The sequence below is a fragment of the Raphanus sativus genome, chromosome 6 (genome assembly GCF_000801105.2).
Source record: "Raphanus sativus cultivar WK10039 chromosome 6, ASM80110v3, whole genome shotgun sequence".
NCBI classification, from domain to species: domain Eukaryota; kingdom Viridiplantae; phylum Streptophyta; class Magnoliopsida; order Brassicales; family Brassicaceae; genus Raphanus; species Raphanus sativus.
In genome coordinates, this window is record NC_079516.1 from 5,098,914 (window position 1) to 5,126,498 (window position 27,585).

Here is a 27,585-nt window from a genome sequence, read left to right on the forward strand (position 1 = left end):
TGCAATCACCACCCGACCTTTCCCCGTGCTTTGGCCTCACTCGCACGCTATCGCGAATCACTTCCCGATAGGTCACCCATCCTTCCACTACTCCAGCTCAAGCACGCTTAACTCTGGAGTTCTTTCAGGATGTGCTCCAGAAAAGGTAAGTCAACTTTGGTGATATAGGTAGCCAAATCAATTCTCTTAAGCCTTTTCACATATCACAACTCGGGATGTTACATTATCATCATGTAGTTTCCTATTCTCTTACTCAATCAAAACGCTCCCAGTTACAGATCCATGACGTCAAACACCTTCTTTAATCCATCAACCACGATCGTGCTCTCAATGCGAGTTTTTGTTTTCCAAGGTGGTCTACCTGCGAGTGTAAATAGTTATACCTTCCTCCTCTCAAATCATATTCTCAATCTGTTAAACAACAAAATAATCTTATTTTCTGTGACTGGTGAATATAAGATTGCTTCAAGATTGTTGTTGGTAATAAAATAACAAATTAAAATCATCGATCAAACTAATAAAAAGTTGTTTGTATAATTAAACCAAGATTATGTGTATGAAAAAAGTCAAAACCAATATTGTATACTACAAATTTAGTTACCCCAATAAAATTAATTTTTAAATAAACCAAAAATATGGCTTACGTAAATCATAGATGATCAAAACAAAAAACATTTAGCTCAAAATTAAGACTACTTAATTTCTAGCTCATACCTTTAAATAAATAGTTTCAAATATGAAAACCCACAGCAAACAATGAATTTTAACATTTCTAACTCATACCTCATTCTCCACTATTTTATAAACCCTCACAAAAAAAGAAAAGAAAGTTACAATGGTATTAGAAAACTCGATCTCATTCTCTTTTGATCAGATCCGAGTGATTTATGTATTTTATAGTGGTATAAAACTTAAAACACAATAAAAGACAAGATTTCGTGTCTTCTCCGGTGAAATTCGGTATGCATCATAGAACAAGAGTTTGTGAAAATCACAAGACAAATTATAGAGAAATCAAATATTGATGAAAAATAAAACACAAAATCATATTTTTGATATTTTGACAAAAAATCAATTAAAACACGTTTTAGGAATTTAGAATATTTTTAGAATATTTTCTTAACCGAAACTTCTTTAATTTTTGCAAAACAGATTTTCTTATCCGTAGAAGACACTTTCTACACTGTGTATAACCATGATAAAAATCCTAAATGTAATTTCTATCTCAGTATATGTTTCGAGTAGTGTACAGATTTTCCATTCCGGAAATTTTGGAATACTTCATAAAAGTAAAAATTGCATTCGAGGGAAAAGTAATTATCTTTACAATTAGTAAAAATCGCATTCCTTTTCCATAGAAGATGAGTTCTATTTTTAGTAGAATATAATTTAAAATTTTTATTTAAAGTTTTTCAACAAAAAAGTATTTTTTATTCGGTTTTGGCAATTTTCCCAAAAAAATTTTCACAAAATTATGGAGTTTTTTTTTAAAACGGATTCATCAAATCCCGCGCGGAGCTCTCCTAGTAAACTTATAAACATATTAACAAATCGCTAATAATCACTAAAAAGTAAAATCATCCCTTAAGCTTATACTAATTCCATGCTCGTGAATTCGAATTTGTCCAAGAGGAAGCTCCAAAAATGAAGAAGAGGGCTTCACTATAATGATAAAAGAATGAAAATAGCTTGAAAGATTGTTAAATAGAAGAACAAATAATAAATTTTATTATTTTATTGATTATTACTAATATGGTAACAATCATTTATACAACCAATAACAGAGTTTAAAATAATAAAAAATGAAATTAATCATTTGATAATATATGGTTTCCATTTTCAAAATAAACCAAAAAGTGATGCTCTAACTTGGTTGATTCACTTTTTCTGGCCACGGTCGCAACGTTCTACAGTCTCGCAACCTCTCGCATATGGATTGGCTTCTTGCTTCTTGCAGAATTGAGGGTGTAGTTTACTACAACCGAAACTGGGATCTCCATGATGAAGGGCACCATAATCTATGTATCTTGCCTCTATCTTGGTTGCTGCTAGAGCCAAGAACACCACAAGAGCCAGAGAGAAAATAACTTTAATAGTTTTAGATATCCCCATATTATTATTAATTATTTGTGTTGTTATTTTCCAAATAAATTAAATAAATAAATAGTTTATAAAAAAACCCCGATTAGGAGCTCAATTATTTTGTATTTATATATTTAATTGTATTTGGAATTTTCTCGGTGGAGTTATGAAGAAGAGGTTATTGGTGCTTATATAGTAGATAGTAGTTGCGTGTCAAATAGTTATTTTGGGATGATGATTAATTAGCAACCACATAAATTTTAGTAAATGGATAATTTTAGTATAGCTCAGCTGGTTGATGTTTTCTTAAAACTAAGGGATCTAAACATTTTATATCTGATGACAAAAACAGATATAATTAGCTTTCCCGTTCAAGATTAAGGGTGTGACTGTATAGTATTATTGGAAAAACAATGTGGAGTGGAAAAAAAATTCTGCCCAGTTACTCTAATTTTTTTCCAATCAAGCTAAAACTAGTATAATATAAAACCTTCATGATGTTAAGAAATGGGGATTTACTTTAAAGTATACTCTGAGTTTGTATTCAAGTGATCCATTTACATATAATAACAAAGATGCATGAGCATTAAATTGGGTAAAGTCACGAAGAACAGAATGGCATGAAAAAAAAACACACGCGCGTAAGCTCCGTAATGAACCGCGAAGTGTAACGGTAAATCAACAGAAAATTGAGGAATATAGTTGGGTGATGTGGCAGTCATACAGAGAGAAAAACGGAGTTTAACCAGACCATTAAAAGACCAAAGGACCACACTACAGGTCATAACATTGCATTAACATGCGTTTGATGACGATTCTACTTTTATTTAATGGATCAAATTGATTACAGAGAAGACCTACATGATATAACTGACAATAACTAACATGTGCTCATTGGTCCACAGAAATAATAGAGTAGAATTTACTAAATATTTAGAAGAAACTAAAGAGCTTGAACAAGGTTTCTACATGGAAGACTTTTACTGACTCCTTTACCATATAACTTTTTACCGGAACAGAAGTTTCCGAAGACTTGGAACGAAAAAGAATGTTCCGGTCCCAGACACTGCTGATGTCCCAAGCGTTGTTACTCGGTGAGACGACATGCACAGGGTGGCAGAAGAGAGAGGAGTTTGACTGGACCATTAAAGGATGAGAACCAGACAAAACAAACATTTAATAATTTGATTAACACTGCCATGTTATGCTTTAATGACAAGTCGAGGTCTTTTTAATAATTAAATCAACTATTAGCCTTTTTAAGACATTTTTCTAATCAAGTACTAATAAAGAGAGACGATTGATATTTGTATGAGATTGGATGTTGATTTTGTGGGATTTGATCATGTGATCAAACTTCAGCTTTGCGTCACATATTTAGCAGTTGTGTGTGTATGACTTAATTGAGATTGACATCAAAGCCTATGTCATGGTATACTAAAAGTAATAGAAAATCAAGTATATTATACCTCACACCTTAGATCTGAAGGTTTATATAACTTAGACTAAAAGTAATAGTTTCAAAAGTTTGTAAAAAATGTATCCTTTATATAACTTAGAAGAGCATAGAAAATCTAGCATATTACAGTGATTGTTTCGTTTATTGTTTGGGAGTTATATGATGTGGATAGATCAATCTTAGATCCTTACTACTGATATGATCATATGATTCAAATACAATATATGGGTCCTCTTCGCTTTGGCCCCAATCATTCTGTGCACCTTATATGCATGGTATATTTTCTTTTTTTTGGTAAAATGTTAAGTTATGCATGGTATATACTATATATATGCATGGTATATTTTCTTATTCTCAGCATTGTCTTTCTGCAGTTTCTTTTAAATCTTATGCTTCTTCTTGAATGATCTCTTGGGTAACGATGCTACTGGTTCCATAGACTCTGATATAGTCTGCTTTCCAAGATTCCATGAAACGAGATCACACACCATTTGTATACACTACCAGTACCAGGCACAACTATTTGAGCCATTATCCGACATCTCCCCCCACTGTATACCCTCACATGGCTTCAGCCTCAGACACTGTCCCCGTGAGTCCGTGACTATGCATGATGTTTCGTACAATCACGTGGGACCGGTTGAATCAACTGGTTTTAGGATAAACCAGCAACATCCCCTAGACGAATTTGTACCTGCAGCGACTCTTAGACTGACTATATAGCAGTTCCCGCTGATGTAATATCATATTGAAGCATATATTTTCATCTTCTGGTGTCATTTTCATTCTTTAATATTGACTTTTTCTGTTAATATGTGTAGGAAGCTGCAGTGTTTTGGGAAGGGGATTTCTAGGACGCTGTTAATCATGTTGATCATCGTCAAGACATGCGGTTGGACATAGAGGACATGGCTTATGAGGTGAATCCACGGTTACTCGTTAAAGGTTCACCTTATAGATATTTAGTGAATACACATTGGTTTTTCTTATTACACATCAGGAGTTTCTTGCTTTGAGCGACCATATTGGAACTGTCAAGACTGGCTTGTCAGAAGAAGATGTTACACATATTCTTCTGAAAAGGAGAACCTCTTGTCGACCAGAATCAACCTGGAAGAAGCTCCATCAACCAATCTGGAAACAGATTCTTGCAACCTAGTAGAAGTTAATGGTTTTTTTGGACATGCTTTTATATAATGGTTTCATAAGAGAAACAGAGTAAACCTGTAACTAGTGGCTCAGTGACTAAGAAAACTGTACAGCTTCTTGGTTCCTTGTACATTTGATTTGGTACTCTGAAGTTTAGTTTTGCATTCATCTAAAGCACCCTTTTATGTTCATAGATTGACTAATATGATCATGTAAACATAGGTAGAACATTATAAAGATCTGAGAGACTTATACCAAAAGAAGGAACAAGAAGACACCAAAAGTAACTAGACAAGGGAGAATCATCTGTTCCATAGATAACCAAACTATATAGTTCCTCTAAGAAACAAATGGCTTTCACTGAGATCAACTTGAGCAGCAACCGACCTTCTTGAACTCGGAGACATCACCCTTCGACCCAACATTGATACTGTCCTTTAGGAAGAGTAGCCGAATCATCATCTCCAACATCCAAAGCCTTCTTTACACGGTATATCTGAGAAAGCAGCTGAGTGAAAGCATCCTCAACATTCAAAGCAGATGTCTCCATAAAGACTTTTACTAGCCACAACTGGTGCAAACTGCTAACTACGATGCTGAATTGAAACGCCACATACAGCCACAATAGTAATTGAATTGATTCTAACGGTGTGAGAAAATCTATAAAATAGCATGAGCCTTGAAAATATCTCTATAAAATAAAAATATGAAGGAAAAAGGCATGGATTCATCTCTGTTTTATTCCTCAAATCATTATGTAATAAGAAAACCTTAACTAATAAAACATAGCAACTACTCTAATAATATTGCAGTAAGAAAATCGAAAGAAAAAAAAAAAGCAAAAGAGGCAAAAGGGTTGAGTGACGAGAGGAGTCAGGCGTCAGGGAGAACGCTGAACTTCATGTTATAGGTACGGCAATAAAAGCCGTTATCCTCTCCGCATGCAAAAGAGTAAGGCTGTGACATTGCAAGAGTAAATTTGAAGCTCTCTTTAGATCCATTCTCATCCTCCGATGAAGCAATCTTATTTCTACTTTCGATGTTGCAGGTCCTGTAACTCCATAGATTTGTTTGCAAGTACACGTCATGTCTTCGGTTTGTCATATTGCTGTACTCGAAAACTGCAAAAATATCCAAACAATAATTTAATTAGCCAAAAACTTCTTTTTACAAATCATCCAAGAAAATACACAATTACGACTTACCAAGAACATCGCCAACATGGAAAGTAGTCTTGGAAGCCCATTCTTCAAGATCCACTCCGTAGTTCCATCCACTTGATCCTCCCACTACGACCTCTCTTGGTTTTGCAAATACCGAGTTATCGTTTGAGCCTGACCTCGTATCGTTATGTTTTGATGAGCCTGGCTTTGTAACGTTGTGGTTGTGGTTCGATGAGCCTGGCTTCGTAACGTTATGGTGGTTATGGTTCGATGAGCCTGGCTTTTGGTTCGATGAGCCTGGCTTCGTAACATTATGGTGGTTATGGTTCGATGAGCCTGGCTTTGTAACGTTATGGTTGTGGTTCGATGAGCCTGGCTTCGTAACATTATGGTGGTTATGGTTCGATGAGCCTGGGCTAGTAGTATGGTTATGGTTCGATGAGCCTGGCTTTGTAACGTTATGATTTGATGTGCCTGGGTTCGTAACGTTATGGTTTGATGAGCCTTGCTTCGTGTCGTTTGAGTCTGAACTCCATCTCCAGCCTGACCGGGGGTCCCACTTCCAACTCCAATGCGAACCATCAGGGTTTGTACCCGAACCTGAGGCTGATCCGCCTGAGCCGTCGGATCCCCAGCCCCAACCCCAACCCGAGCCTGAGCCTGAACCCGAGCTCCAACTCCAGCTCCATGCCTCTGCGCCTGATGTGAAGACGCATGCAAAGGCCACAAGGATTACCAGCAACTTCTTTTGTGAAGAAGACAGCGACATCTTTTCTCTTCTTAGTACGTGTGCTTTTGATGGAGCAATTTATTTGTGATTTGTAATTGGGATGCTTTCTTCGAGGGTTATAAGTGTATGTATTTATAAGATTACAGATGGTCGGCATCATTAAACCTAATCCTAATATATATCGGAGAAAACAAAATCCTTTTCCAACAAGAATCTCATGTTTAGATATATCTTCAAAGTTTTTTTTTTGTTTTTTTTTTCTTGTTATGTTTAGATATATCTTCAAAGTTTTTTTTTTGTTTTTTCTTTCTTGATATGCCATAATGATACGTCTATTTTAAGTAATTAAATTTCATAATTTATATTGACACACCATTAAGATTTTACATATTAGATATAATTATTAAATTTCATATATTAAGTTGTAACACGATTATATTGGTCAAAAACTAACTCCGAATGTACGATATTCGAACTCGACGTGATTATAGATATTTATAGTATGCATTTGGTGAAGTAACATACATACATATAAGGAACAAAACTTGAGTTTACCTATGAGAGTGAATCTTTAAATTCACCTCAACCCCAATAGCCAATCAAAATGCTACCTAGATTAATAATAAAGCTAAATCAAAATGTTAGACACGTTTCCCTTACATCTTTTTCCTGATTCCGAATTTTAGGGTTCGTCGGCTTCTTGAAAATCTGATTCAGTCTACCAACAATGGCGGCTTCTTCATAATCTACAAGTCGGTATCTGTTCATGTCGTTTCGGTCTCGCTTCTTCACCTCCGACCAGTTACAAGTCGCGTTGATTCAATGAATCTTTATGTCCACTACAACCACGATCTTGCACTCAATGAATCTTAACCTTCTTCGAGGCGGTGAGAATTCTCACCTATAAAAAGGTACAGCTTCATCCCCTTAGCATCATCTGATCCCTAAATCAAGAGAAATTATATATTTTTAGTATAATGGCTACCTCGTCTATCTTGATCTCTGATTTGGTCGTTGTTCTTCCACGGTGGATGTTCGGCTGCACAGATTCTGGGAAGCCAGAAACTTTAAAGGTGCTGGCGAGTTGATGTGTGTGATATGTTCCTCCTTAACGTTAAGGTCGTTTCTTTCTTCAAACTCATGATCATCTTATTTTAAAACAAATTCAAACATAAAATCTAAAGAAAATTCTGCCTTTTCCGTCAAAATATTTATTTCACATAGTTTCAATTCCGTTTGTTGATTTCATAAACTGGGTTTATTTGCAGTTCTTCTAAATATTACCGGCAGACTGAAACTGATGTTGAGATGGCATTGAATCCTTCACGTGTTTTGTATGAAATGAACAGCGATGATGAGCAGTTCCTTGCGAGAATTCATGATCGTGTTCTGATTGCTGAGAATAGTGCTTCTTATGAGATCACTGAGAACATGTTTGAGAAGGCTTCGTACGTAAAGCAACTTGATCACTTTACCTTAATCGAAATTCAAGAACTGATGGCCGGAGCTAGATCCTTGGAAGCAATGAAAACAATATATGAGCTTTGGAGAACCAAGAGGCAGAGTAAGGGAATGCCACTAATCATGCATCTTCAGGTATGAACTCTAATGCCTTTCCATCTTTTATATTATATTTTTTTTTCACATGTTTGTCTTAAAGTTTCAAAAGTCAAAACCTGCATTCCTAGACGCTATATGGCTCGTTACGTACTTGGGTTGACCATCAAATATTCACTATCTCTCAGCATTCTCAACGAAGGTGACCGTCTGTCACTACCTGACTTTTTTGCCATTGTTAGTTTCATTTTACATTCCATTCTGTTCTCTACGTAGTATGAAATAATGATACGTGTTTTTACAGGAAGGCAATGATGATGATGGAGATGCCTGGAACATAGCATGGGCCTACTAAGGTTGATGTTGATGGTAATGATCGTGAGGAATCACCAACTATAGGAACAGCTGCACCATCATTTTCCAAGGTTGTCAAGAAGGCCTGAATCGCATAGGTGAAGTTCATGAAGTATTTGGACGCAGTATTTGCTTTTTGAATAATCCTAAGGCATCAATTTTGTTTTGTTTTTTTTTCACTTCTGCAGTTTGCTATGGTTTTCAGACACTCTTCAAAAGTTCTGCGTAAGTTTGAACTAATATAAAGATATTTATCACATGTTCTTTGCTCTCCAAGTTTCAGTTTATTTTGTCTGCATATCTTTTGTATAAAAAAAAAGGCCACCCAGATAGTGGCGACAGTAATCTAATCAACTCTAAATATATCTGTTGTCCAAACCCATTCCCGACATTCTCAACATCAAACACTGACATTTTATCACGGTTAGTTTATTTTTGGTATTAACTAAATCAACATGTTTAAAATAAAATGTATAAAAGAAACTGTAAATAGATCTTGTACGATTTAAGGAACATATCTATTGAGTTTTTTCTAAAGATTTGTTTGCTTCACAAGATTTTTAAGTGTGTTAGTTTCATTGAACTATAACTAGTGTGTATAACGTGGTCTCTAGAACGATCTTGATTATAGTAATTGAAGTAATGTTAGAGGATAAACATAAAGAAAATACGAAGAGTTTATGATAGCGAATGGGCAGAAGAAGAGCGTGTAATTCAAAGCCAACGAAAAAAAAATTATGCTCTTGAGAATAAAGGAAATTTTGACCAAAGAGAAAAAAGGAAGCATGGAGACAAATGATTTTACAACCGAATGGTACTATCATAGTATTATCTATAAGATGCGACCAAGAAAACACGAACATGCCCAGTGATTCGATTCGTTTGATAAACTCAAAGGGTAAATTGTAGGTGAAGTGTATTTGTTAAATTTCAATGAAGAAATTTGTCATCTGTCGCCACCTGATCATGCTTTAGCAGCAATGTCATATTTTACGTGCCAAATTCGAGGTCACGTGTGTCTTTCTCTTTCAGATGAGTTGTTTTGCATTAATTTTCATGTTCACTCCTTATACTGTATTTTTTTTTGTTCAATTACTGTTCGAACTTCAAAGTAAAACAAGTTAGACGTGTACCTTTAGACGTCTACCGAACTTCAAATTAGTACTTAAAGTCACCAGGTCCAAACACTCTGAATAATAAATAATAAGCAAAAGATACACCAAGTGCTCTACTAATTTACAAGTGAAGTATATTAAAAATAAATCTTATCAATAATTACATAAAACAGAAATTGTTATGTTGTGGGAAGAAGAGTTGTATGCTGTGCGAAAAATGGATCCGTACTACTTACCTAGTTGGTCATATGCTAGAAAAAAATATTTGACGAGGCAGGTGCATACCTTACTCTATCGAATTCTGTAAAAGATCAATTTGACGTAATTAGAAAAAAACTATTGTCTTTATTTTACTTGATATATAGTTGAATTTCACATAAAACTCTATATTCATAATCATTCTATTTTGTTGTGTTGCGATTTGTGATTGTAGTTCCAAGTGGAAAGCTCCTTTGGTTTAATTAAGTAAATATGCAACCGTGTGATGATGGCATATATTCGCCCTTTTTGTACTAAATACCCTATTTAATGTTAAGTATATCACGGTTATTACGGCTCCTGGGCTCTATTCGCGTTGTCCCACCATGCTATTGTGTGGTTGGCAGCATTACGAGCATATCCTCATCAGACGAGACCATTTCTCGACTACGCTTTGTTAGGTGATGACATCGTCATTGCCGATCGTAGTGTGGCTAAGGACTATTTGTTTGTTTGAGCAATTTTTTTAATCTGTTCGTCGTATTAGGTTATAATGCTAATATGTCACTCACTTTCAGTACTGATATTCCATTAACGTAGGTGTGTTTTACTGTAGTTATTATTTATGTATCTAGACGCAATAGTTTATAGTCTACAGATAATTTATGTACAACTTCTTTTCTTCCAACTAAAACACTACTATAATTTAACAAGATGATATGATACGTTGCGTCAAGTTTTTATTTCTGCTTTTAAAACATAACTTATTGAAAACTATGTTAGCTTACCGTACCTGTTTTCATGTTTAAAATCTTATAAAATTGTGTGAACAATAGTAAGGTTTCGTTGGTATTCGATTTATAACCAATTATTTTGGAGATATCTTTTATGTGTTAAACATATTTTAACCACAGTTGCAAGTCCATGTGAATTAGTCGTGTGAGTTTAAGTTTAGTTAAATGGTTGGGTTTCAAGAAGCATTACGGAGTCCCACAAATTATTTTCGAGATTTGAAATATCTCCGTTGAAGCTTAGATTGTCTTCTACTCTCCTACAGTATTATTTTATAATTATATTTAAAAATTTATCCTCATGATTCAGAATACCTTATATATAGAATTTGTGTTTTAGTTCATGATACGTTTACAACTACTTCGACAAGTCTAAGTAGGAAGGTAGTGCTGTATTTCAGAACAAGATAAGGGGATCTCCTTTTATATAATTTTCTAGTTGTAAGTGAAGCAACAAGAGTTTATGGAATCCAATACGAGAAAAAAATATCCATAGAAGTATTCTAAGCGTATAGTATAGGTTAATACGAGGACGCCAAAAGGTCTTTAGTTTAGTTTTTTTTAGTTTAGTTGTTTTATATTGTATCTTATGTGTGATCTAGTCCCAATTTTACGAATAAGAAACCAAAGATGCACGAAATGAAAGGTTGAACTGAACCTTGACACAGCCAAAACCATAGGTTTTATTAGGGTTGATTTTTTTATTTGTAACATATTATGGTATTGATTCATTTATAGAATCCCGAAACAGGAAAACTAAAGTCATTTTTGTCCAGAAACCTAAACTCTACATAATGAATCCCCCGTTAGTAACCCAGAGCAACAGTAGTTAAAACTGTAAATGATAAATGGGAGGATGCAAAAACTGAACTAGTTTAAAGTTTTTTATGCCACTTTTGTTTTATGATTAGTAAGTACTGAAGTGATATACTTTGCAGGTGTACAAGATTATCAATCAAACCCAATTATGATGAACATGATATGTTTTACATTTCTTTTAAAATTGCTATTATATTGAATGGACATGATATTGGTTTTTTCCCTTATGTATATATTGTCTTAATATTGTTATGTGATAATTCATATAAAATCGAAAAGCTTAGAGTTAGTATGTTTTATCTTAATCAGATTTTTGGTTGTTTTCAAAACAAGACATGAATAAATTTAGAAAACAGCTAAACCTTGATTACTACCCCCAAAAGAAAGAAAAGTAATGAGAGAAAAACGGGCACCGTCATCTTAGCAATTGCGTCATTATCAGCGTCACAACAAGACACGCACACTTCTTTTTATTTACTTTTTCTTGATTGGTCGATTTACACATCTCTCCTGCTTCATCTGTTTGCTGCTTCTTGCTTTTCTCTAGGAAGTACATATAATTTAAACGAGGCAGAGATTAATTCAGACGTGGGGCTAGTTTGCAGCTTTTGATAAAATCATCTTTCTTCTTAGGCTTTAAGCTATCTCTATCCTCGACGAACAAACACGCTGAGAGCTTTCCTCAATATGCTCAACCAATGGCAGACGACCACCGCGAAGCTCACCACTTCCTCCACCCTCAACCACCTCCAATGAGACACCGCGCTACGTCACAGGCGGCGAACGGAGGCTGCGGGGAGATAGTGGAGGTTCAAGGAGGACACATTGTGCGGTGTCAGACGGGAAGGAAAGACCGTCACAGCAAAGTCTGCACTGCCAAAGGGCCACGTGACCGGCGCGTGAGGCTATCTGCTCACACGGCGATTCAGTTCTACGACGTCCAAGACCGTCTCGGCGTCGACAGACCGAGCAAAGCCGTCGATTGGCTCATCAGAAAGGCAAGAACTTCCATCGACGAGCTCGCTCAGCTTCCTCCGTGGAATCCCGCCGATGCTAACGCCGCCGCCGCAAATGCTAAACTCAGAAGAACCGCCGCCAAAACCAAAATCTCTCCGTCGCCGCCGCCGCCGCCACCGCCGCAACAGCTTCAGTTCGGTGACGAGTCGAGTTATCTCCCGCCGTCGATGGATTCAGATTCGATCGCTGACACGATGAAGTCGTTTTTCCCGGTGGTCGGCTCTTCACCGGAAGCTCCTCGGAATCAGGATCTCCGCCTCTCGCTGCACTCGTTCTCGGAGGGTCCGCCGTCGCTCCTCCACCACCACCACAGCTCTGCTTCCACCTCTGCTTCCGAGCCTGTTCTGTTCTACGGGCAGAGCAATCCGTTTGGGTACGACACGTCAACAGGTGGTTGGGAGCAACAGTCAATTCAGAGAGTGGTGAGCGGAGCAACCGATACAGTAAACGGAGGAGGAGGAGGAGGAGGGTGTCAGTACTTTGCTCCACCTCATCATCCTTCGACGACGTCGTTTCAGCAAGTACTCGGCCAAAGTCAGTTTTATTCTCAGAGGGGTCCCCTTCAGTCCAGTTACACTCCCATGATCCGTGCTTGGTTTGATCCTAACCACCATCATCAATCCATCTCCATTGATGATCTCAACCACCATGTTCCTCCGCCGGTATTCGCCTCAGGTGAATTATCTTCCGGTTTTCGCGTACCAGCACGGTTTCAGGGTCAAGAGGAGGATCAGCAGGACGGTCTCACCAACAAACCGTCCTCTGCTTCCTCTGTTTCTCGCCACTGTTAACAATCGAACCAATGTCCTCTTATTCCAGGTTATCCCAAGTTCTGTCCTTTATACATTAATTACAGTACTTTTGGAGTTCTTGTTCGTTCAACTTATAAGAAAACATTTTGCAGGGCTTGTCAAGTTCACATTCACAATGAAAGCTTTGGCTTTAGATTTTTCGGAACAGTGAAGGCGTTCTCTCGGTTTGTATTCAGTGGCTCTCAAAAAAAAAGTTGAGGAAAGGATTAGAGACTAGAAGAAGACTAAACAAATGTGGTCCATAATTTCAGGTTCTTCTTCTTCCAATGTCCTCGCCTTGACAGTTGTAATTTTCATCTTTTTCACCAGTTAGACAAGGTTCTGTAGCTCAATTATGGTTAGATCCCAAGTTTTCTTCTGTTTTGTTGTGTCTGAAAAACTTTTTTTTTTGTTGTGTGTTGTATCATCATCAGCATCCTCTTGTTACTGCAATAGCCAGATGCAGTTCTCTCTTCTTGTTATGTGTAAGCTCTAATAATATTTCTCTTCATTCTCATATGTGGATTTACGCTGCTGTCCTCTGCTAAGAAACTGTTTGGAAAATCCTTAAACAAGATAAACTTAAATGCTCTGTTCAAGCTAAATCCTTGTTAACAACATGAGCCTATGTTGATTCTTCGTATATTTCACTCAAATCCTCTGGCCCTAATGATAAAAAGTTAAGTCATTTTTCATGAACAGTAAGATTTGAATGGTTGCTTCTTCTGGAACATCAGGGGGATTTAGCCACTTCCCTTAAATTAGAAGTGAAAACTTTCTTCACAACAATAAAAAAGAGTTTCATGTCTAACTGATGTCATTATTAATTGTTCTCTCTGACCTACTTTAGTGGTGGTAGGAGAGATCCACCAAACATGAATGTGATGTTGTCTTCTATGATTAGTAAAAGAATGGGGACATGAGACAGGTAATAGAGAGCCACCATGTTTGTCTAAATGTAGAAGTTCATCAGAAACTACTCAAATCTTCTCTATCAATCATCTTTTGACAAATAATATTGGGTCTAGCAAGTTAGTCAAAGTGATACTTGGGGTTTAAACTTAAATGCATGGTCTCCGATGTTTTTATTTTACCATCATTTAATAGAGGAGAACTATTAGCATATATTTAGTTTACCTTTTAAGAAAAAGAAAAAAAAAGCAAACACCTTTTCAATGTGATTTAATAAACACATCAAATGAGAAGGTGAAGTACGTTCTACCGAATGATAGAAAGGCCAAATCTTTACCTTTCTATGAAGGTTTCATTACTCAAAAGCACATATCCAGTACAGTCTATCTGCCATGACCAAGTAATATGTGTCTCACTAAACCTGAAAATATCTAATGGGCTTGAGAGGAATGTTGAAGATGGAACCAATATTGTACAAGAGCTGCCACGTTAAAGAATGGTCCCCTCTCTATAGTAAGATCTCAATGTCTTCCTTTTAAATCAAAAGATCCAAGTGAAAAAAAAAGTCATAGCTTTTTAACCTCTCTTCACTTGTCTACTTTCACATAAATATAGTTGCATATTTAAGAATTTGAAACGAGTAAAGATTCACCCACACTGACAACACAAAAGGTGATCACTTTTATTCTCAGAGAAGGCTATGGCGACTCATAAAGATTAGTCAATTTCCCAAAGCCGTCATTATAAATTGAATAAATTTGAAACTCAAACATGTGAAGCATGAAGCAACCAATCACATCAATCTGATTGATATGAAGTAACAATAAATCGTGTAATGTAGACAACACATATGAACGATACACTGGAACGTTTCTGTAACCAAATAAAACGGATTCAATCGGGGACAACAAATCAAAGAATTTTTTTTTTTTAAAAAGGAGAAAACTCAATCAATGAAACCGGTTCTTCTGAAAACAGCATTCCTCACCTGCCGAAGATCTCTCCCTTTAAGCGTTCTTCCTGCACCTTCAAGCACAGAGCAAGACAGCAAAGAAGACTGAGCCAAAGACCTCGCTACAATCTCGTGAGGCGGAAGCCTCTCCCCATCTTCTTCTTCATCCTCATCGTCCACCACATCAGTCAGCTTGAACTCCTTCTTATGACGATTCATCATCGCCGACGGTACTTGAACGGGAGCTGACTGAGGAAACTTCCCTCCGTTTATAAAAGAAGAGGTGAACGGAAGCCGTTCTTGAGGCGGTTTAGGAGCAGCAGCGGGGATGGTTCGAGCACCACCACCGCCGCCGCCGCCGGAAGAAGAGGATGAAGAAGCTGTGGAGGAGACCGAAGTGGAGAGAACAGAGGCGGGTTTGTGGTGAAACACGTGGTTGAGGTAACTGTTTCCAGATGGCTCGGGGAGAGCAGCGAGGATGCCAGAAGCTTCCACGTTTTTTAAACTGCTTTTGCTTCTCTGAAGCTGACGAGCTTGTGGATGTTGCGTTGGAGAAGGACGAGGCGCGTGAGTTATGTCGATTGCGAAGATGTCGTCTTCGTGGAGCTCACCGTCTGCGGAAGCTAAGGATTGATAAGACGAAGAGGGGATATCGATCCGTGTAGTTTTGTTCATTCTTTTTTTGTTGGCAAAGATCTGCGAATCAGAGAAAACATTAAGGAACAAAAAAAAGTCAAATCAGTTTATGTTTTATTACAAAACCTAACTAAAGTGGAACTAGATCGGTCCAGTTGAAAGTTATCGAAATTTTGATTTCCTGGGTATTAAAAAAAAAAGAAAGAGAGATCGTTTTCAATGGAAGATTAACTAAAAAAAACATGATCATAACTAGGAGGTGAAAAAAAATTCCGAAATCTTGAATGAATAATAAGAAGTTGCAGCAAAGACGAAGATCAATCCTTATGGAAAGAATATGAACTTATTATTCAATAAGGAGATCCATAATCGTAAGGAGGGAGGGGGGGGGGAATTACCGAAGATGAAAAGATACAACAGCAGGTTAGATGCACGACCAGCTACAGGCAGAACAGAGAGACGAAAAAGACGAAGACCTGAACGATATATTTCTAGAATTTTTTTATATCCCTATGTAAAATATTAATGTCGCCGCTTCGTACTGTGTGTAATGCCAATAAACTAAAGCCCAATAACTAAAGCCCAAACCGATTCATTTATCAGACGATTCCGTTACCCTTAACAAGATTGTTGTAAAAGAGCGCCTGTGTGTGTATTACAAATAACGACCAATTTATATAAAACAAACCATTAAGAAATCAAGCAAGATAATGCTTAAATGTAAACATAAACAGTTTTTTTTCAAAAATCATAATCAATTCATCCGGAACTGGGTTTTCTGGATTTTGCAGCTTCCTTGGTGTTTGGCAAACCCGGTTTAGTGGATGTTTTCTTTTTGATGATCAGATTGGGTGGTGATGATTTCTCCGGTTTTTTAGCTGGTTTAATCGGTTTAGTGACTTGGTATTGAGCCCTAATCTCCCAAGGTCTAGCTGCTATCCACCGTTCTTTCCAACTCCATCCCCAGTTTTCTTTGTCAAGGTTAAACGAAGCTTGACCTAAATACTGTGTAGCATTAGCTCTCCACTGCGAAAACAAAAACCAGAAAGTTACTTGAGACACAAGGTATCTAGAACCCAAACCAATTAATGGAGTAAGTCTCAGTATTCATTGACCTGGTGTGAAAAAGCGTAAGCCATCGCTCGTTCACGCTTCACTGTAGCTTCTTCTTTCTGTTGTATCCTCGCGAGAATCTCCTCCATTGTGTCAGACCCTCCACACCATTCAACTTCTATCTCATGAAGCTTGATCTCCAGCTTCAACCGATTCTCCAACCTTTTGTTCTGGAGCCTACCTTGTGTCACCATATACATACGCCGTTCTCTGATCTGACTCTGTATATCGCACCAAGAATGCATCACGTTGAGTGCAATCGAAGTTTGGTTCCTCACTGTATGGCCTTGGATCAATGCGTTAAATCTCCTTGCACTCTTCAAGCTGCAAAGTCTTTTCCTCGCCTGAAGATTATTCCCAAGGAAAGCTAAATATTGGAGCTGTAAACCAAGTTTCAAAATTGTGAAAATGACAAACCTTGTATGCTCTAAAAGCCTTTTGAATGCGAATAGCAGCGATCTCTATGGTAAGAGTAGTGGAAGCTGAGCTTGATTCGACCGGTTTGACACGGTTTAATGTTTCAGAATGTACCTGAAAAGAACATACATATTAAAGTAACTAGTATGCAAGAATGAAAAGGGACTGAAAGAGAGATTTACTAACGTTGCCTTGGTTTGATTTTGTATGTTTTGTTGCTTTGAAACAGACGAGAGAACGGACCAACCATCCAGATCCCATAACAAAAGAAGATTGTTATTAAAAATCTGAGAGATTCAGTACAATAAAAGATTTTATTGGAGAAGATGTTGCAGATTGAAGATTTAACCACATTATGTCATAGTGAGATGGAGTGTTAATTGTGTGTTTCTTTCTTGTAAGGCACACGAATGTTAATGTTGAGTGGGTTTTAAGTAAATGGAGATAGGGAGAGAAAGAGAGAGTTGAAGCTTCGTTCTCTTTATGGTGAATAAACCCATCTTGTTGATTGACATTTCAACCAATGGTGAAGGTGGTGTTTTATCTTTTCTTCAATTACAAGGTGGGGTTGTTTCCGATATATTTAATTAGTTATAGGCAAGCTTTAGAAAACTGATAAAAAAGATGGATGAGACTGGGAGGAAAATAAATTAAAAAAAAAAGATTGCGAGGAAAACGATGGTTTAAGATTTCAAGAGGTTTCCCGGTAACTATTGATTAGTTTGGGATGAGATTGTTGAAATTCCTAGATAGAAGGGTATATACCATAAAAAATAAAGAATTACAAAGTGGGGTTCTTTCTGATATATTTAATTAGTTTGGGGTGAGATTGTTGAAGTTAATAACTAGAAGGGTATATACATTAAAAGTTAAAATTATTAAAAAAGTTAAAAAAGTTAAAAAATTATAACTGCTGCTCCCGGCGGGGCTCGAACCCGCGACCTTCGGCTCATAAGACCAACGCTCTAACCAACTGAGCTACGGGAGCTGTTTGTTAGATATGTACTATAACTTCTTTATAACTATGACTTGTTTCTTATCCTCTGCTTATGACTGGTGCGTTTCTTCTCCCCCTTTCTTAGCGATTACATTAGAATCTCCGATCCTTCCGTGATCCTCGTAATGGCTACGTATACAGCTGACGACGATTACGACTTCCTCTACAAAGTGGTACTAATCGGAGACTCCGGCGTCGGCAAATCCAACCTCCTCTCTCGATTCACACGCAACGAGTTCAGCCTCGAGTCCAAATCCACCATCGGCGTCGAATTCGCCACCCGAACCATTCACGTCGACGACAAAATCGTCAAAGCTCAGATTTGGGACACCGCCGGTCAAGAAAGGTACACACTTTCTTTAAAAAAAGTTTCACCCTTTCAATTGTACAATCTCAAAGATTTGATTTTTATTTTGTTTTTTTTGGGGAAGATACCGAGCGATCACTAGCGCATACTATCGAGGAGCTTTAGGAGCATTACTTGTCTACGACGTTACACGGCACGTGACTTTCGAGAACGTCGAGAGATGGCTCAAGGAGCTTAGAGACCACACCGACGCCAACATTGTTATCATGCTCGTTGGGAACAAGGCTGATCTGCGTCACCTTAGGGCTGTTTCCATGGAAGATGCTACGGCGTTTGCTGAGAGGGAGAAGACTTTCTTTATGGAGACGTCTGCATTGGAAGCTTTGAACGTTGAGGATGCTTTCACTCAGCTGCTTTCTCAGATATACCGTGTGGCTAGCAAAAGAGCTTTGGATGTTGGTGATGATCGGTCTGCTCTCCCTAAAGGACAGAGTGTTGATGTCGGGTCTAAGGGAGATGTGTCTGAGGTTAAGAAGATCGGTTGCTGCTCGAGTTGATCTCAGTTGTTAGAGGAACTATGTGGTTTTGAGTAAATCTATGGAACGGATGATGATTCTCCCTTGTCTCGTTACTTTTGGTGTAAGCTAGCTTCTCGGATCCTTATAAATGTTTTATCTATGTGTTACATGATCATATTAGACAATCTATAAACCATTTATCCCTCTGGTTACATATTGGGCAGATCAAGAACCTGAAGTTTCTGTATAGACTTTCCAAAAGGGTTCTTTTTTTGTTTGGACATTGTCTTTGTTGTAACTAAGCCGAGTAATGAAAATGGTTTAGATGTGTATTTGGTTTGCTATATATTGTAAGATTGATCTATCCACAACATATACCCTCAAACAATAAACGAAAACACTGTATCTATCCACATCAACAACAAAGTGCTAGTAATATCAATCAAAGAGCACAAAAAATCTCGGCTTATATTCCACCAAACTCACATGTATGAGGCTCATACGTATCAAGCTGCTGCTGCACCAGCAACCTATCCTTGACCAAACAGAAATGAATTAAGAAACTGATGCTTGAAGCTTTCTGATCAGAACTTTGTAATGATTCTAAGCTTGTTCAAACAATGCTAAGCTAAACCAAACAAATCTCAATGTCCATAGCAGACCAAGGTTTCAGACATCACAATTGGAGAAGATATACAGCAGAAATTCTATAAACTGATAAACACAGAGCATTGTTGTTATTTTCTTCAAAATAAATTTCATCCATAATTTTATATTTTATTTAGTTAAAATAGACGTATCATTATGGCATATCAAGAAATAAAAAACAAAAAAAAACTTTGAAGATATATCTAAACATAACAAGAAAGAAAAAACAAAAAAAAAAGACTTTGAAGATAATATCTAAACATGAGATTCTTGTTGGAAAAGGATTTTGTTTTCTCCGATATATATTAGGATTAGGTTTAATGATGCCGACCATCTGTAATCTTATAAATACATACACTTATAACCCTCGAAGAAAGCATCCCAATTACAAATCACAAATAAATTGCTCCATCAAAAGCACGTACGTACTAAGAAGAGAAAAGATGTCGCTGTCTTCTTCACAAAAGAAGTTGCTGGTAATCCTTGTGGCCTTTGCATGCGTCTTCACATCAGGCGCAGAGGCATGGAGCTGGAGTTGGAGCTCGGGTTCAGGCTCAGGCTCGGGTTGGGGTTGGGGCTGGGGATCCGACGGCTCAGGCGGATCAGCCTCAGGTTCGGGTACAAACCCTGATGGTTCGCATTGGAGTTGGAAGTGGGACCCCCGGTCAGGCTGGAGATGGAGTTCAGACTCAAACGACACGAAGCAAGGCTCATCAAACCATAACGTTACGAACCCAGGCACATCAAATCATAACGTTACAAAGCCAGGCTCATCGAACCATAACCATACTACTAGCCCAGGCTCATCGAACCATAACCACCATAATGTTACGAAGCCAGGCTCATCGAACCACAACCATAACGTTACAAAGCCAGGCTCATCGAACCATAACCACCATAATGTTACGAAGCCAGGCTCATCGAACCAAAAGCCAGGCTCATCGAACCATAACCACCATAACGTTACGAAGCCAGGCTCATCGAACCACAACCACAACGTTACAAAGCCAGGCTCATCAAAACATAACGATACGAGGTCAGGCTCAAACGATAACTCGGTATTTGCAAAACCAAGAGAGGTCGTAGTGGGAGGATCAAGTGGATGGAACTACGGAGTGGATCTTGAAGAATGGGCTTCCAAGACTACTTTCCATGTTGGCGATGTTCTTGGTAAGTCGTAATTGTGTATTTTCTTGGATGATTTGTAAAAAGAAGTTTTTGGCTAATTAAATTATTGTTTGGATATTTTTGCAGTTTTCGAGTACAGCAATATGACAAACCGAAGACATGACGTGTACTTGCAAACAAATCTATGGAGTTACAGGACCTGCAACATCGAAAGTAGAAATAAGATTGCTTCATCGGAGGATGAGAATGGATCTAAAGAGAGCTTCAAATTTACTCTTGCAATGTCACAGCCTTACTCTTTTGCATGCGGAGAGGATAACGGCTTTTATTGCCGTACCTATAACATGAAGTTCAGCGTTCTCCCTGACGCCTGACTCCTCTCGTCACTCAACCCTTTTGCCTCTTTTGCTTTTTTTTTTTCTTTCGATTTTCTTACTGCAATATTATTAGAGTAGTTGCTATGTTTTATTAGTTAAGGTTTTCTTATTACATAATGATTTGAGGAATAAAACAGAGATGAATCCATGCCTTTTTCCTTCATATTTTTATTTTATAGAGATATTTTCAAGGCTCATGCTATTTTATAGATTTTCTTACACCGTTAGAATCAATTCAATTACTATTGTGGCTGTATATTGGCGTTTCAATTCAGCATCGTAGTTAGCAATTTGCACCAGTTGTGGCTACTAAAAGTCTTTATGGAGACATCTGCTTTGGAAGCTTTGAATGTTGCTGATGCTTTCACTCATGTAAAGAAGGCTTTGGATGTTGGAGATGATGATTCGGCTACTCTTCCTAAAGGACAGAGTATTAATTAATGTTGGGTCGAAGGGTAATGTCTCCGAGTCCAAGAAGGTCGGTTGCTGCTCAAGTTGATCTCAGTGAAAGCCATTTGTTTCTTAGGGGAACTATATAGTTTGGTTATCTATGGAACAGATGATTCTCCCTTGTCTAGTTACTTTTGGTTTCTTCTTGTTCCTTCTTTTGGTATAAGTCTCTCGGATCTTTATAATGTTCTACCTATGTTTACATGATCATATTAGACAATCTATGAACATAAAAGGGTGCTTTAGATGAATGCAACACTAAACTTCAGAGTAGCAAATCAAATGTACAAGGAACCAAGAAACTGTACAGTTTTCTTAGTCACTGAGCCACTAGTTACAGGTTTACTCTGTTTCTCTTATGAAACCATTATATGAAAGCATGTCCAAAAAAAAAAAACATGTGTGTTAACTTCTTCTAGCTTAGATTTCCATGGGCTGCCAGAATGAACCCATCCACCAGGAATCTCTATCGAGCTACCAAGCCTACATTCCGACTCGATGGAACTCCTCAGGTCTCAATTCCTTCTCAAGTACTAACCTTAGGACCGGAGAATAAAAAGGAATATATCATTGGTCAGTTTCATCGGTGTTCTCTTCCTCCTGGAGGTTTAATTCATGCCGTAGTGAATAAGTTGTGGGGAAGATCTTGTAGAATAGGCTGCCGTAAGATAAGTGAGTCGTCTTATATGTTTCACATCCCCCATGAATCAACTCGACAATGGGTAGTTCAGAGAGGTGTGTGGCATGTTGATGACTGCTTGTTGTTCGTTTCACCTTGGAAACCAGTGAACTCACTCAAAGACGTCCCTGAAATTTCAACTATACCGGTTTGGGTCAACCTAAAAAATGTTCCAGATTGTTGCTACTCAAGACTAGGTCTCAGTCATGTTGCTTCAGGACTTGGTGAGCCTATGCAAACACACAAACCTCGCCTTGATCCGACTACTTTGGGAGAAGCAAAGTTACTTGTTGAAGTAGAACTTGACAAGCCCTTTCCGAAACAAATTGCCTTGGATGACAAACAAGGTAATATATTTTTAGTGGATGTTGAATACACTTGGATTCCTAGTACTTGTGGCAGATGTGGGCAGTTGGGACATAAAGAAAAAAGATGCCTCCTCCCAGTTCCCCAACCGTGTGGGGAAGATGAAGTACCAGGGGTTGAAACTGAAAATGAACAAACTCAGTTCAGTGTTGTATCTGATCAAGAGATGGTACAAGTTGAAAACTCAGAGACAGAAACACATGATGGTGCTGAGAAGAAGGATTTTTCAACACCACCAAGCTGCTCCACTCACTCTCCAGTAGCTACTCCTCAAAAGGATAACTCTACTACTTTTTGCAATTCATCTCTGGATGCCAAATCTACTACATCCTATACATTAGCAGGTGCATCATCTGCTCACACTTCTCTACAGATTATGGACGATGTTCCATCAGATATTATCATCAATGAGGGTATTGCACACTCAAGAAATGATCCTTCAACCATGACCTTTCTTTCAACTGAGTCCAACCAAGCGATTGGTGGTATGGAGAGTGATTTCCATATTGCCGAGCAAATGGATGAACTTGGAAGTATGACAAGAAAGGGTAGGTTGATCAAGCCTACACAAAAATACCAAGGAATGGAATGGATGACAGAGCGTGGAAGAGGGAAACGAGGCCGTAGGGGTCGAGGTTCCTAAATCAAGCGAGCAAGTATCCTTCTTAGTTTGGTCAAACTAAAGAGTATTACCAAGTTCTTGGTTTTATAGCTCTTTCATTACTTACTCTATGTATCAAACTTTTTCAAACTATGTGATCTAACAAATCACATCTTTGTCTTTTAAATTGAATGCTCTTTTTCAAAAAAAAAAAAGAATCTGTTTCTAGATTGGTTGATGGAGCTTTTTCCAGGTTGATTCTGGTCGACAAGAGGCTCTTCTTTTCAGAAGAATCTGTGTAACATCTTCTTCTGACAAACCAGTCTTGACAGTTCTAATATGGTCGCTCAAAGCAAGAAACTCCTGATGTGTAATAAGACAAACCAGTGTGTATTCAGTAAATATCTATAAGGTGAAAATATTAAACGGAAGACCCATACTACCAATGAACCGTATCTTCCCTTCCTGTTTCAGTTTCTGATTCACACGGGACTCACACGGGTGGTAGCGTTAAAGTTTAATTTTTTTTCACTGATTCACACGGGACTCACACGGGTGGTAGCGTTAAACCACCGATCAACCTTCTTTCCTTTTTTTTCTGCTCTTTCCTTTTTTTCTTTCTTTTTATTTCCTTTTTTCTCTAACCTGCCTTCTCTATATATATCAAACTCATCGTTCATTAGAGACCCCACCCCCACACTTCCAAAAGAAAAGCAAATAGAGTTTTTTATCGGTAAAGAAAGAAGTTTTTTTTTTTTTATTTCTTGGTAAAGAAAGCGGTTGGAAGCGTCTCAACAAAAAGATTCTAAACTACGAGTCCAAGACTTCCGTCACCGATTCCAAGACTTCAGGATCATTCTCGATACAGATCCGTCAAGTTGAACGGTGTTTTGCGCGGCTTAGTGGCAGTAGTAGTGAAAATCTGGCAGCACAGAAAACCCTAGCTTCTTCATCAACCCCAATTGTATTCGAGATCCCATCTTCTTTTCTTCTTGGTGGAGAAGAAATCTGCAGCGCATATGTGGCTAACGCCTTGTCTGAGACAGCCATAGACAACTCGATTCAACTGCTCATCCTTCCTAATATCTGCAAACAAGCCCTTGCACTAAGCAAAACACTAGAGAGTGGTTTCTTGGTTGACGCTCTAGCTGAAGTGGTGCAAGAAACATATCTCAATGACTTTGTTGACGTGAATGACTACGACTCTGAAGGCCAAAAAATACCAACAGAACCCGATTGTGCCATTTGTCTACGAGAGTTTGGTGACCAAACAAGCACCAAGTTGCATTGCGACCACATTTTTCATAGAGATTGCATCCTCACCTGGCTCCGCCGCAAGTCGTCATGTCCAACTTGCCGTGACGATATCCACAATCCCCGAGCAAAGAAACATACCCCAAAGAAATATATCGGCCGAGATTACATGATCACGAACTATCACGCACAATAGATTCATGCTTTTCTTTTAGTCAATTTTCCCCTTTCATGTAACTTGTTTGCTTCTATTATGTAATGATTGTTTCTAATATGTATATATACACGTGCTTCTGATTTTTCGATTTTTCTTTTATATACAATAAGCAATTAAGCATTTTACTCAACCTCAAGAAAGGCTGGTAAGTATCCTCATGATCATGGAATAACCGAGTAGCAAATCAAATGTACAAGGAACCAAGAAGCCTGTACAGTTTTCTCACTGAGCCACTAGTTACAGGTTTACTCTGTTTCTCTTATGAAACCATTATATGAAAGCATGAACAAAAATAATAAAAATGAAAATCATACAGACAGAAGGGCTCGTGATCTAACAATAATACACCAACAACTACACTTTCATCTCTTTGTAAATAAATCAAATACTGCAAAGCAGATTAATGCAACTTATCACTACAGTAGCATATTAGCAAACCGTAGTTTTTCTCTTTTTATTTACCTATTTACAATGTCCCCAAAATGGTATTCGATGGGGAGATTAAATATGGGCTGAGATTTACAGATTTGGGCCAAACACGCCGAAGTAGTAAATATTTGTCCCTCTGTCTCCTTCAGATTCAGTCTTTGGATACATCTAACTAATATATGCAACTAGTGAAACTGTAGATTCAGCAGAAGAGAGCTTGGCATCTTGGCTGAGATGCAGAGTGAATTTGAAGGGGAAGTTTTTATTTTATCATATGAAGCAATGCAACTGGTTAACGTAGCCACACTTGAGGAGATTTGAGCATCAGATAATCACCTAAACTGCAGATACGAGGGAACCTCCACTTGCAATTATTTTTTTACCAACCACAGACAAAGACACTTGCTCTGCAAAGAATCTACTGGTAATGTAATAATATGTTGACACTATCCTTATTGAGAAAGGTTTCTAGTGTAACTTTTGACAATACTTGTTAGCTCCACAAGTGAAAGATTGAATTTGCTTTTAGCTAGAAAGATATACTACCAAACTCATGCTTTTAGCTAGAAGCAGAATCAACAAGACAAGGCATCCAAGTGAATCACTTGATAACTCTACATAAACTAAAAAACGCCAGAACCACGGCCACAAACGATACCAGGCTGATAAAGAGTGAAAACAAAGGAGTTATTAAGTCTTGCTAATGCATTCTCCCTTCCTTCCTCAGATGACCTATACATCGTCCAGAATGCATGATTAAAAAGAGAAACCCGCTACTGGTTCAACTATTCTAACTATGGTACTGGTTCCCGCCACCATCACGGTTAGGTGGATAGTTGGTCTGGTACTGTGGCTGCTGCATTCCACCGCTCTGCTGCTGGTAGTTGTTGTTACCTGGCCATCCTGCATTTGGTGGACCTCCTCCCATGTTGTTCTGCGGTGGTGCTACTCCGATGTGGGTTTGTGGTGGTGGTGCTCCTCCATAGTTCGGTGGTGGTCCTCCTCCATAGTTTGCTGGTGGCCTCTGTCCTCCCATGTTGTTCTGAGGTGGTGCTCCTCCATAGTTCGGTAGTGGTGCTCCATAATTTGGTGGGGGTGCTCCTCCTCCATAGTTTGCTGGTGGCCTCTGTTCTCCCATGTTGTTCTGCGGTGGTGCTCCTCCATAGTTCGGTGGTGGTGCTCCCCCATAGTTTGCTGATGGCCTCTGTCCTCCCATATTGTTCTGCGGTGGTGCTCCTCCCATGTTGGATTGTGCTGGTGCTCCTCCATAATTCTGAGGTGGATAAGAGCCTCCAGCCATGTTCTCTCTCCTCACAAAGTTTCTGGTTTTATCAAACTTTCTAGGACCACGCTTGTTTTTATCATTTGCTTTATCGTTGTTCCTTAACCATTCCTCGTGGTACTTGGGATCATAAGGAACAGCTCTCCCATCAATGAAGGGTTCCCCTGAACACCAATATTAAAAAAAAAATTACATCAATCTAAACTCTCTATGATCCAAAATATAAAACTCTCCACATAGCAAAATCAACTCGAACTCTACTAGACCACAAAAACAAGCAAGTGTAATAGAAGAGTAAAGCAACGCCCTTTAAGCCATACCTCCATAGTCTTTGTTCCTCACATTAAGGTAAGAATCAGGAAGAACCCAACGCACATTTGGCAACTCTGGAAAGTTATATAAAACAAAGTTACAAGTCTAACACCCAAACACAGAATTGGACAAAAAAAAAAAATTAAAACCTTGTTCAACAAGGCAAATATAAAAAAAACCTTTCAGCTTGTGAGAAAGATCTTCAGACACAAGTGCACCGAAGGCAAAGTAACACCGATGCGAAACAGAGTAGATCTTCATCCTCGCTTCTTCTTCACTGTCCAAATTTCAAAAAAAAAACAAAAACATATCAAACAAAAAGAGGTTTTTCAAAATTGATTCAAGTAATGAATTTAGGGTTTATCACCTGCCAACAATCTGAGCTAGGGTTTTGATATAACCGTCAATGATCTGGTCTCTGGTAAGATCACCCTGAGGCGGATCAACAACCACGAGCCAATGCTCGAAATCGCAGCCATCGAGCAAGATCGTCTCCTTGGGAGGACTGTACGACCAGTTAGGGTTCCGATCGTTCAGAGAAGAAGATGCCGTGGCCGCCTGCGAGGAAAGACCTTTCGCAGAGACGAATCCACCACCGCGGTGGTGGACGACGGAGGACAATGCTGCTGCGGCGAGGGGACGGGATCGGCTGAGGGGAGCAGACGAAGCGAAGGATCGATTCAGAAGCCTGGGAATGGAGCGAGAAATGGAACGCGTCGCCATGGGAAAGCCTTAGGGAGAGTTGTGAAGAAGGAGAGGGTTTTG

The 27,585-nt window shown here is 38.3% G+C and overlaps 9 protein-coding genes, 1 non-coding gene and 1 pseudogene across 11 annotated transcripts; 5 read left to right on the top strand and 6 right to left on the bottom strand.

Moving 5' to 3' along the window:
- Window positions 1-1,811: 1,811 nt before the first annotated feature.
- On the bottom strand, window positions 1,812-2,231 carry LOC108837055 (protein RALF-like 9). The gene has a single exon (XM_018610127.2). It carries the CDS (start codon window positions 2,110-2,112, stop codon window positions 1,879-1,881), a length of 234 nt encoding a protein of 77 aa, XP_018465629.1. The 5' UTR covers window positions 2,113-2,231; the 3' UTR covers window positions 1,812-1,878.
- Window positions 2,232-3,943: 1,712 nt separating this feature from the next.
- LOC130497004 (probable E3 ubiquitin-protein ligase ZFP1) lies at window positions 3,944-5,247 on the top strand (annotated as a pseudogene).
- Window positions 5,248-5,376: 129 nt separating this feature from the next.
- Window positions 5,377-6,654, bottom strand: LOC130496765 (uncharacterized). The gene is made up of 2 exons (XM_056989197.1): window positions 5,896-6,654; window positions 5,377-5,811 (listed from the first exon to the last, which is right to left on the bottom strand). The coding sequence occupies exons 1-2, from the start codon at window positions 6,620-6,622 to the stop codon at window positions 5,564-5,566; spliced, it is 975 nt and encodes a 324-aa protein (XP_056845177.1). The 5' UTR covers window positions 6,623-6,654; the 3' UTR covers window positions 5,377-5,563.
- A 728-nt stretch (window positions 6,655-7,382) lies between these two features.
- On the top strand, window positions 7,383-8,675 carry LOC130496768 (uncharacterized). The gene is made up of 3 exons (XM_056989202.1): window positions 7,383-7,494; window positions 7,631-8,179; window positions 8,445-8,675. The coding sequence occupies exons 2-3, from the start codon at window positions 7,892-7,894 to the stop codon at window positions 8,493-8,495; spliced, it is 339 nt and encodes a 112-aa protein (XP_056845182.1). The 5' UTR covers window positions 7,383-7,494; window positions 7,631-7,891; the 3' UTR covers window positions 8,496-8,675.
- Window positions 8,676-11,930: 3,255 nt separating this feature from the next.
- Window positions 11,931-13,742, top strand: LOC130496764 (transcription factor TCP4-like). The gene is made up of 2 exons (XM_056989196.1): window positions 11,931-13,253; window positions 13,339-13,742. The coding sequence occupies exon 1, from the start codon at window positions 12,116-12,118 to the stop codon at window positions 13,223-13,225; it is 1,110 nt and encodes a 369-aa protein (XP_056845176.1). The 5' UTR covers window positions 11,931-12,115; the 3' UTR covers window positions 13,226-13,253; window positions 13,339-13,742.
- Window positions 13,743-14,918: 1,176 nt separating this feature from the next.
- On the bottom strand, window positions 14,919-16,245 carry LOC108813120 (protein S40-7). The gene is made up of 2 exons (XM_018585579.2): window positions 16,124-16,245; window positions 14,919-15,785 (listed from the first exon to the last, which is right to left on the bottom strand). The coding sequence occupies exon 2, from the start codon at window positions 15,762-15,764 to the stop codon at window positions 15,084-15,086; it is 681 nt and encodes a 226-aa protein (XP_018441081.2). The 5' UTR covers window positions 15,765-15,785; window positions 16,124-16,245; the 3' UTR covers window positions 14,919-15,083.
- Window positions 16,246-16,397: 152 nt separating this feature from the next.
- On the bottom strand, window positions 16,398-17,598 carry LOC130496766 (protein IQ-DOMAIN 10-like). The gene is made up of 4 exons (XM_056989198.1): window positions 17,442-17,598; window positions 17,256-17,369; window positions 16,841-17,182; window positions 16,398-16,751 (listed from the first exon to the last, which is right to left on the bottom strand). The coding sequence occupies exons 1-4, from the start codon at window positions 17,514-17,516 to the stop codon at window positions 16,485-16,487; spliced, it is 798 nt and encodes a 265-aa protein (XP_056845178.1). The 5' UTR covers window positions 17,517-17,598; the 3' UTR covers window positions 16,398-16,484.
- A 571-nt stretch (window positions 17,599-18,169) lies between these two features.
- TRNAI-UAU (transfer RNA isoleucine (anticodon UAU)) lies at window positions 18,170-18,243 on the bottom strand. Its single transcript has one exon. It is a non-coding gene; the product is annotated as a tRNA-Ile (tRNA).
- Window positions 18,244-18,315: 72 nt separating this feature from the next.
- On the top strand, window positions 18,316-19,409 carry LOC108839123 (ras-related protein RABA1g). The gene is made up of 2 exons (XM_018611951.2): window positions 18,316-18,598; window positions 18,684-19,409. Exons 1-2 carry the CDS (start codon window positions 18,378-18,380, stop codon window positions 19,114-19,116), a joined length of 654 nt encoding a protein of 217 aa, XP_018467453.1. The 5' UTR covers window positions 18,316-18,377; the 3' UTR covers window positions 19,117-19,409.
- A 732-nt stretch (window positions 19,410-20,141) lies between these two features.
- Window positions 20,142-21,414, top strand: LOC108836157 (uncharacterized). The gene is made up of 3 exons (XM_018609355.2): window positions 20,142-20,601; window positions 20,662-20,895; window positions 20,980-21,414. The coding sequence occupies exons 1-3, from the start codon at window positions 20,169-20,171 to the stop codon at window positions 21,225-21,227; spliced, it is 915 nt and encodes a 304-aa protein (XP_018464857.1). The 5' UTR covers window positions 20,142-20,168; the 3' UTR covers window positions 21,228-21,414.
- A 4,385-nt stretch (window positions 21,415-25,799) lies between these two features.
- Window positions 25,800-27,585, bottom strand: LOC108807633 (multiple organellar RNA editing factor 8, chloroplastic/mitochondrial-like). 2 transcript variants are annotated; one of them, XM_056989194.1, is made up of 4 exons: window positions 27,188-27,585; window positions 27,000-27,097; window positions 26,829-26,894; window positions 25,809-26,672 (listed from the first exon to the last, which is right to left on the bottom strand). In XM_056989194.1, the coding sequence occupies exons 1-4, from the start codon at window positions 27,541-27,543 to the stop codon at window positions 26,017-26,019; spliced, it is 1,176 nt and encodes a 391-aa protein (XP_056845174.1). In that variant the 5' UTR covers window positions 27,544-27,585; the 3' UTR covers window positions 25,809-26,016. The 2 variants fall into 2 exon arrangements, with proteins under 2 accessions (XP_056845175.1, XP_056845174.1); XM_056989195.1 differs by lacking the exon at window positions 26,829-26,894 and having other exon boundaries at window positions 25,800-26,672.

What these genes read in the sequence shown, in the direction of transcription:
- LOC108807633 (XM_056989194.1), bottom strand. Translation starts at nt 27,543, where the DNA reads ATGGCGACGCGTTCCATTTCTCGCTCCATTCCCAGGCTTCTGAATCGA. An exon ending in CTAGCTCAGATTGTTGGCAG is followed by an intron (nt 27,098 to 27,187) that starts GTGATAAACCCT and finishes AAATTTGGACAG; the next exon opens with TGAAGAAGAAGCGAGGATGA. An exon ending in GAGGAACAAAGACTATGGAG is followed by an intron (nt 26,673 to 26,828) that starts GTATGGCTTAAA and finishes ATTGGTGTTCAG; the next exon opens with GGGAACCCTTCATTGATGGG.
- LOC108839123 (XM_018611951.2), top strand. Translation starts at nt 18,378, where the DNA reads ATGGCTACGTATACAGCTGACGACGATTACGACTTCCTCTACAAAGTG. An exon ending in GACACCGCCGGTCAAGAAAG is followed by an intron (nt 18,599 to 18,683) that starts GTACACACTTTC and finishes TTTTTGGGGAAG; the next exon opens with ATACCGAGCGATCACTAGCG.
- LOC130496765 (XM_056989197.1), bottom strand. Translation starts at nt 6,622, where the DNA reads ATGTCGCTGTCTTCTTCACAAAAGAAGTTGCTGGTAATCCTTGTGGCC. An exon ending in CCATGTTGGCGATGTTCTTG is followed by an intron (nt 5,812 to 5,895) that starts GTAAGTCGTAAT and finishes ATATTTTTGCAG; the next exon opens with TTTTCGAGTACAGCAATATG.
- LOC108837055 (XM_018610127.2), bottom strand. Translation starts at nt 2,112, where the DNA reads ATGGGGATATCTAAAACTATTAAAGTTATTTTCTCTCTGGCTCTTGTG.
- LOC108813120 (XM_018585579.2), bottom strand. Translation starts at nt 15,764, where the DNA reads ATGAACAAAACTACACGGATCGATATCCCCTCTTCGTCTTATCAATCC.
- LOC130496766 (XM_056989198.1), bottom strand. Translation starts at nt 17,516, where the DNA reads ATGGGATCTGGATGGTTGGTCCGTTCTCTCGTCTGTTTCAAAGCAACA. An exon ending in CAAAATCAAACCAAGGCAAC is followed by an intron (nt 17,370 to 17,441) that starts GTTAGTAAATCT and finishes TGTTCTTTTCAG; the next exon opens with GTACATTCTGAAACATTAAA. An exon ending in CTTACGCTTTTTCACACCAG is followed by an intron (nt 16,752 to 16,840) that starts GTCAATGAATAC and finishes TTGTTTTCGCAG; the next exon opens with TGGAGAGCTAATGCTACACA.
- LOC130496768 (XM_056989202.1), top strand. Translation starts at nt 7,892, where the DNA reads ATGGCATTGAATCCTTCACGTGTTTTGTATGAAATGAACAGCGATGAT. An exon ending in CACTAATCATGCATCTTCAG is followed by an intron (nt 8,180 to 8,444) that starts GTATGAACTCTA and finishes GTGTTTTTACAG; the next exon opens with GAAGGCAATGATGATGATGG.
- LOC130496764 (XM_056989196.1), top strand. Translation starts at nt 12,116, where the DNA reads ATGGCAGACGACCACCGCGAAGCTCACCACTTCCTCCACCCTCAACCA.
- LOC108836157 (XM_018609355.2), top strand. Translation starts at nt 20,169, where the DNA reads ATGTCGCTGTCTTCTTCACAAAAGAAGTTGCTGGTAATCCTTGTGGCC. An exon ending in CCATAACGTTACAAAGCCAG is followed by an intron (nt 20,602 to 20,661) that starts GCTCATCGAACC and finishes ACCAAAAGCCAG; the next exon opens with GCTCATCGAACCATAACCAC. An exon ending in CCATGTTGGCGATGTTCTTG is followed by an intron (nt 20,896 to 20,979) that starts GTAAGTCGTAAT and finishes ATATTTTTGCAG; the next exon opens with TTTTCGAGTACAGCAATATG.